The following is a 7569-nucleotide window of genomic DNA, read 5'->3' as shown; positions in this document are numbered from 1 at the left end:
TACACGTTTTGATTAAAATACAAATTAAAGTAAACTTTCAATCTCATTTTTTCATATGAAATATACTATTCTATATATACAAAATTCAGATGAAATAATTAATTTACCATTTTTTTTAAATGATTATGATGTGTTTTATATAATAGACTTTTCTACACATACAATTTCACACTACTACAAATAATTTTTATATAATTTGTGCATTTACCAATTCAATATTCCTCAAATCAAAATCAAACGAACATAATATATGGACTGACCCTACTTCATTGAGGAGTGAGCTGTGTTATTATAGGAATGAGTTGTTAAACACAGGGATAGAAAATAAATATAGAAAGAATAAGGGGTTGCATTCCCTATCCTTAAAGTTAGAATATAATGATCCTTATTATTTATTGAAAAATAAAAATTAAAGTTCAATGAAAAAAATTTGTCTTTGCATTGCTTGTGGAAACATGTATATTCTTTTTAAATTATGCTAGGTGTACACTAAAATTAGTCATTAATTACATCAAATTAATCATTAAAATTAGATATTAATATAAAATATATATTAGAATATAAATACACATTAAAAATAAATTAAACCACACATGTATTTATACATAAATACATTGATGACTGATTTTAATAGCTAATTTTAGTGTACAAATAATATTTTTAATTTTTTTAAAGCCGAGAAATTGGAATATAAATTATATTCTTTCTAATTTTCAAATGTTAGATAATAAGATTACTAGTTTATGGCTTTGGTTTTTGTAAATTTTTTATTTCGTGGTTTTAATAAATAAAAAATTCATAAAAATAATTAAAATATTTAGTTAACATGCGTGTTAAAAACACATAATAAGATTACTATTAATATAAAATTTTAAATATTTTTTGTTTAATAAACACAAAATAAATATAAAATAAATGCATTCAAAACTTAAATTTTTTATATTTTTAATATATTTTTTCTGTTTTATAATTTTAACATATGTCCTAAAAGTACATAATAGATAAACCCATAATTAAAAGTAATCCATACTATCGTCTCATACTTCATGCATGCATATCAATTTCACATTTATAATTTAAAGTATAATAAAAAATGAGAGTAAAAATATATTTGGCTTACTTTATTTTTTTAATTATATATGTAATATTTAATAATTAATTTTACACAATAAAACAAATCCGTTTTTGTCTTTTTGGTATTTTTGTTTGTTATATGTCTCATATATCCTAGAATTCATACTAACCAACCTAGCGAGTTACAACTTACAAGTTACTTTTTAACCATCATTTTCCATTTATAATAATAAACTAAATACCTCATGAATCTAAAAATAACATCCAACATACTCCTCTTAATTATTACTTCAAAAGTAATTAACAAGCAATAATTATAAACTGACTAATTACCCATAATTGGTTCATAATTCATTACTAGCAACTAACTACTATTACAACATACAATGCATGCATACATGGTTAATTCATTGATCATTTTTGTTAATATAACACTCTTCCAACAACGTGAAAACAACTTAGTTACTCAAATTTTGTTTCAATATATAACACTGATTAATTTTGTGATCATAGTTCACAAAGATGATGGTGGCAAAGGATAATAATCACCAAGGGTATCATGGTAATTTCGCAAAGCAATTTCACAAGGGTAAATGGTTCATGGTGTTTGGTTCATCATTGATATTATCATGTGCTGGTGCCTCTTACATGTTTGGTATGTATTCAAAGGATCTTAAGGCAACATTAGGATATGACCAAACTACCCTCAACACAATAGGTTTCTTCAAGAACCTAGGTGCAAACAGTGGCATAATCTCAGGGCTAATTGCTGAAATTACACCAACATGGATGATTCTTCTCATTGGAGCTGTCACAAACTTTGTTGGTTACTTCATGGTTTGGCTCTCAATAACACAGAAGATTCCAAAGCCTGAGGTTTGGCAAATGTGTCTCTACTTTGTGATTGGAACACATTCTCAGAATTTTGCAGCAACATCAGTGATGATCTCATGTGTCAACACATTCCCTCTCAACAGAGGAATTGTTGTTGGATTCTTGCAGAGTTTTGTTGGTTTGAGTGCAGCTATAATCTCACAATTCCATAAGACTATTATTGCTTCTTGTTCAGTTCATTATTATTATCAAGATACAAGGTCTATTGTTCTTGCTCTTGCTGTTTTTCCAGCTATTGTGTCAATTCTCTTTGCATTCACAATTAGAGGCTTTGAGCCTTCAACACAATTCAATGACACTAGACCCTTTTTTCATTTCTTTTACATTGCCACTGGTCTTGCAACTTTCATCTTGGGTATCACCATTACTCACTTGTTTGAATGTCATCTTTCAAAGTTTGCATATCATTTGATTGCATTTCTAATGTTTCTGTTCTTGCTTGTCCTGCCTCTCTTTGTTGCCATAAGAGAGGATCTGTTCTTATGGAAACTTGCTGAGGCTGAGAGTGAGAATCTCAATGTCATCATTGAGAATCAAGAGAATGATAATAATAACAATAAGGCAGAGCCAACAACATCAACATCAATGTATTCTTGTTTTAAAAGCATATTGAATAAGCCTGAAAGAGGAGAAGATCACACAATATTACAAGCACTTTTAAGTGTTGACATGTTTCTGATATTCTTTGTTTCAATATGTGGGCTTGGTGCTAATTTGGCAGCAATTGACAACCTTGGACAGATTGGTGAATCTTTAGGGTACTCAAAGGTTAAAACTCAGTATTTTGTATCTCTAGTAAGTGTATGGAACTTCTTTGGGAGAGTTTTTTCTGGTTTTGCATCTGAGGCATTGTTAGGACTATACAAGTTACCTAGGCCATGGTTGGTAACAATTTCTCTATTCATCTCGGTGATTGGTCATGTTGCAATTGTGCTTAGCAATGACAGTGGACTATACATAGCAAGCTGCATAATTGGATTCTGCTTTGGTGCTCAAATTCCATTGATTTCTGCCACAATTTCTGAGATTTTTGGCCTAAAACACTATGGTGCATTGCTGAATTATTGGCACCTAGGGAGCCCTATAGGTTCTTATTTGATGAATGTGTTGGTTGGTGGGACCTTATATGATGCAGAGGCTAAGAACCAACTTAAGAAAATTGATCATAGTTTTAGTTTGAATGAGGAGCTGGGAGAATTAGTATGCTTTGGAATAGATTGTTATAATTTCACTTTTGTCATTTTTGCCACTATCATACTCTTAGGTGCCTTTGCTTCTCTTGTTTTGGTGAAGAGAACAAGTGAATTCTACAAGGGTGATATATACAAGAAGTTTAGAGAGAATCATAAACAACAACATATTGTATGGTTGTAGAATATAATTTGTATTCTCATGGTAGCTTAGGTAGTTTTTGTATGTATGTATGTATGTATTTAGAACCTAGCTAGGAGTAGTTTTTTATAAATATGCTACGACTTGGTTTTGTTGTGCATATCAAGATATCAAGATTCTTATCTTATGTTCATAAAATACAATTCCATGAACAAAGACAAGAGATGGAAAAAATTTATGTGAATAACCCCCCTTTCTTTTGATAATAAGTATTAGAACTATAAAAAAATAGTTTATTATGTTTTATAGAGTTTAATTTTAATGCATTAACAGTATAAAATATTTTACATAGTCGTCTAATTACATTCGTTTTTTATAACTATTTATGTAATTAATATAAAAAATAATTAATTTTTCTCATACAACGTTATTTATGTAATTCGCAGAGTTCTGAAAACCGGTTCGAACTGGCCGGTCAAACCGGTCGAACCGTGAACCGGACCAAAAAGCGATTCGGTCAATTAACAAAATTGCAAAATCTAAAAACGGAATTAAACCGGTGAATCGGCCGGTAATCGGTCGGTCGAACCGAACCGTGATCCGGCCGGTTTTTTGGCGGCAACAAAACGCTACCGTTTTTTGCCTCTGAAACCCTAAATGGCTAAATCAGTTACCATATGTGCAAAGCAAATCCCTAATTGCCTTCTCTGCTTCTCATTCATCGAGCTTCACTGCTTCACTGAAGCTGCTTCAGAGGTGATTATGTGAAGTGAACTGAGAACGTTCAACGCCTCACTCTCACACGGGTCGAGCCACCGCCGTCGAGCCACCGCAGAGCCGTCGAGAACTGAGAACGCGCTAGCCTCTCTCTGTCTCTCACACTCAGTCCACAGCTCCTGGTCCTCCCTTACTTCCGTCCAGCCACCGCCTGCTATCGTCGCCGTCGGAACGTCCAGCTTCGAAGAGCCACCGCCTGCTTCCTCACCTCCCCTTCATCGCGCAGCAGCCGTCGCAACCTTCCTTCCTCTCCATCGCGCAGCCACCGGGCGAACGTGGAAGCCTCAGTCGCGCAGTCACTGTCCGTCGGCGCCAGCTCTGGTCCACTGCAGCCACTGCCTGTTCGAAGGCCGTTCGAAGCCCATTCGAAGGTGAAACTTGTCGTGGTGTCTTCCTCTTGCATGCTCTGTTCAAGGTTTCTAGCTTCTAGGTAATTTTTTTTTAACTATAATTGAATAATTTGTTGTTACTGTGAAGTTCTGTGAATTGTGAACCGTGAACTGTGAGCTATGTTATGATTTAGATTTTTTATTTTTCTGTGAACTGTGAACTGAACTGTGAACTTTGTTGAATGATTGTTGAATAATTATGAATAATTATTGTTAGTTAAGTTGTGAATTTTGTTGTTGTAACTTGTTACTAGGTTGAATTATTATCGAATAATTTTGACTTATGAGATTATTGGGTTGGAATGATTTGCTGTGGGTTCTTGTGAACCTGTGATTTTGTACTTGTTAATTCGTTAAATAGTTGTTGTGATTCTTGCAATTGAGATTATTGGGTTGTTTTGCACTTCTCACATTGTTAATTTGCTAAATTGTTGCTGTTATTGTGATTCTTCATTCTTGAGATTGAAATTGTCTTTGTTTTTTGTTATTGGGTTGCTGGATTTTCTATTTGGATTTTGTACTTGTTGGTTCGTTAAATTGTTGTGATTCTTGAAAGTTGAAATTGAGATTATTGGGTTGCTTTGTTCTTATCAAATTGTTAATTTGCTAATTTACTGGTGTTATTGTGATTCTTGAGATTGAGATTGTCTTTATTTTTTGTTATTGGGTTGCTGAATTTTCTATTCGGATTTTTTGTAATAATAATTGTTGAAACATTGATTAATTGTTGGTTCTAAACCTTGTTGTTGATTGCTTGAAGCATGATTAATTTTTGAAGCATTGATTGATTAATTGATTAGGGTAGGGTTGTGTTCTGTGGTTCCAAGATGAATATGATTGTTTTGCACTTTTGCTTTGCGATGCTTGCTGGTTGTTATTTGATCTCACCGCATTTCAGCATTTGATCAATGAAATGTTTTGCAAACATTCAGTTTTTGGTTTGCATTTCCATATATTGACTTGGATTTATACCTTACTAAAAGTTGTCCAACGGAATAAGTCAAGCTGATCTCATGAAAATTCCAAATGACTAATAAGATTGAATGACAAACTTGAGTCAATTGGATGTTGGCGTTTTATGTTTGGTTAGTTGTTTTTATTATTTGACTTTTGAGTTTGTATTTGAATGAGATCATAACATTATAGTTTATGTAGTACTTTTAATTTGGATGATAGTTTAAAGTTTATGTTAGAATATAATTATGTTTTAATATGTTTATTTATATTTTATTTATTAAAACGGTTTTTTCGGTTCAACCACGGTCGAAACGGTTGAACCTATGAACCAGTGAACCAGTAACTAAAGCGGTTCGATGATCGGTTCGGTTTTCAGAACCTTGCTCCTAGCAGTGAAGTTCTCCAGCCTCTTTTCCTTCCGGTCGCCGTCGTCGCCTCCTTCCCGCGCTGACATCCACTATTCATCGACAGAAGAACATACATATCTATAATCTATCGTTTATTATCGGAATGACTAAATTAATTCGAACCGAATCACTATTTGAAATTTGAACTGTCAAAGCATCAGACCCGCCAAAAATTTAAAATTAAAAAAAGAAAAATGAAAACGGCGTCGTCAACCCCTCAAATGCCCTAATTTGATGACCCTCACCTGAAGCCCTAAACGTGTCTCTTCTCTGACGAGTCTCTTTCTCATCACACTCTCACTCACTCACTCACTCACTCACTGTCTCGCACTCAAGCTCGTCGTCGCGCTCTATGTCGTCACCGCCGTCTCTCACTCACTCGCTGCCTTCCCTGCGCTCGTCTTCGCCGGCGGCAGAAGCAGACTGAACCAGCATCTGGTCCCTCGGCTGGTCACCTCTGTCTCTTCTTGCTTCAGCCGCCAGTTGGTCAGATTCCTTCACCGTCAGTTAGTCCCTGGGCAGGTCAGTTCCAACAAATTGCTCTGTTCTTTCTTTTTCAATTTCGTTGCTTTAAATCATCACTACACCTTGAATTTGTTGCTGAAAATATAACTGAGCTAATTTTTTTACTGCTGAAAATCATCACTGTCTTGCTGAAATAATACTTAGCTACATTTTTTGTTGCTGTAAATCATATTTGAAAGAAAAGTTTTTGTTACCATAGTTGAATTTGTTGTTGAAAATTATCAACGAGCTTTTGTTGCTAAACATATCACTGAGCTAATTTTTTTCCGCAGGAAAACATCACTGAGTTGAATTTGTTGCTATCTTGCTTAGATAATCACTTAGCTAAATTTTTTGTAGCGGCAAATTATTATAAATAAATTTGTTGATCAAAATTATCAATGAGCTGAATGTGTTGCTATAAGAATAGATTTAATTTTTAATATTAATTTATTTGATTCTTACATAGGCAGTATTAATTTGGTATAATTAGTTGAATTTAGTTTTTTGTTAGTTTGTTTTGTTAATCATTAACTTATATTGGTTTATTTTTTCTGTTTGTGTGTTTTTCTTTTTTTGCTATTTAGTTCTACTTTATGTAACTTCGAATCCTGCAAAATTAATTTTTCAATGGTTCTAGTTCCATAAATGGCTGAATAATATCATGAAAATATATCTAACATGATGAGAGAAATTTGAATGATAACAGCAAAATATAATAATGTAATCCAAAGACGAAATGCATCTTATATTTGGGTTTGGAGGATACATGCACTGATGCACCATAGACAGAGGCAAATAATTTAAGCTGGTCATATATTGTGCAGGTGGTGTTTTGTGGTTCCAGAATTTAACAGAGCTCTCTCAAGGTTATTCAGGGTTCATGTTTTCTGATTTTGATTGCCGGTCTGCACTATGGAATGAATTCTTTGATTCATATCCAATAAGTATTTAACCATAGACTAATATTATGATTATCTTCTGTTGTTTCACCGTTGTCTCCTTGCCTATTGAAGTAGCCATTCACAAAACTTGAAGCAGAATTTTTTTTCTACTTTCTTGTTTTAAATTACCAAGAATAGATTTTTGCGGATTTTGAAAATTGATGACAAACTTTAACATTGATATTGGATATTTCTTTTTGTTATTTGAATTTTGAATTTGTATTTGGATGAGATTATATCATTTTGAGAAAAAATCCTACACGGCTCTTGAAAATTAACTTAAAGGACAAC

At 33.1% G+C, this 7569-nt stretch overlaps 2 protein-coding genes across 5 annotated transcripts in view; both read left to right on the top strand.

Annotated features, from left to right (window-relative positions):
* The first annotated feature begins 1551 nt into the window (after positions 1–1551).
* On the top strand, positions 1552–3426 carry LOC107476528 (uncharacterized). Its single transcript, XM_016096345.3, has one exon. It carries the CDS (start codon positions 1597–1599, stop codon positions 3340–3342), a length of 1746 nt encoding a protein of 581 aa, XP_015951831.2. The 5' UTR covers positions 1552–1596; the 3' UTR covers positions 3343–3426.
* Positions 3427–3967: 541 nt separating this feature from the next.
* LOC107476470 (uncharacterized) overlaps positions 3968–7569 on the top strand; it is an 8587-nt gene continuing 4985 nt past the window's right edge. The window contains exons 1-3 of one of the 4 annotated variants that reach the window (XM_016096288.3): positions 3968–4507; positions 6167–6352; positions 7162–7203. The gene's annotated coding sequence lies outside the window, so the exon portion shown is untranslated. Of the gene's footprint in view, positions 4508–6081; positions 6353–7161; positions 7204–7569 lie in introns of all 4 variants that reach the window. The other 3 variants (XM_052259310.1, XM_016096290.3, XM_016096292.3) reach the window with 3 other exon arrangements.

This window comes from Arachis duranensis, chromosome 3, assembly GCF_000817695.3.
Source record: "Arachis duranensis cultivar V14167 chromosome 3, aradu.V14167.gnm2.J7QH, whole genome shotgun sequence".
Lineage (NCBI taxonomy): Eukaryota > Viridiplantae > Streptophyta > Magnoliopsida > Fabales > Fabaceae > Arachis > Arachis duranensis.
Note: the sequence above shows the minus strand (reverse complement) of the source record. Positions and strands in the feature narration are given on the sequence as shown.

What these genes read in the sequence shown, in the direction of transcription:
- LOC107476528 (XM_016096345.3), top strand. Translation starts at nt 1,597, where the DNA reads ATGATGGTGGCAAAGGATAATAATCACCAAGGGTATCATGGTAATTTC.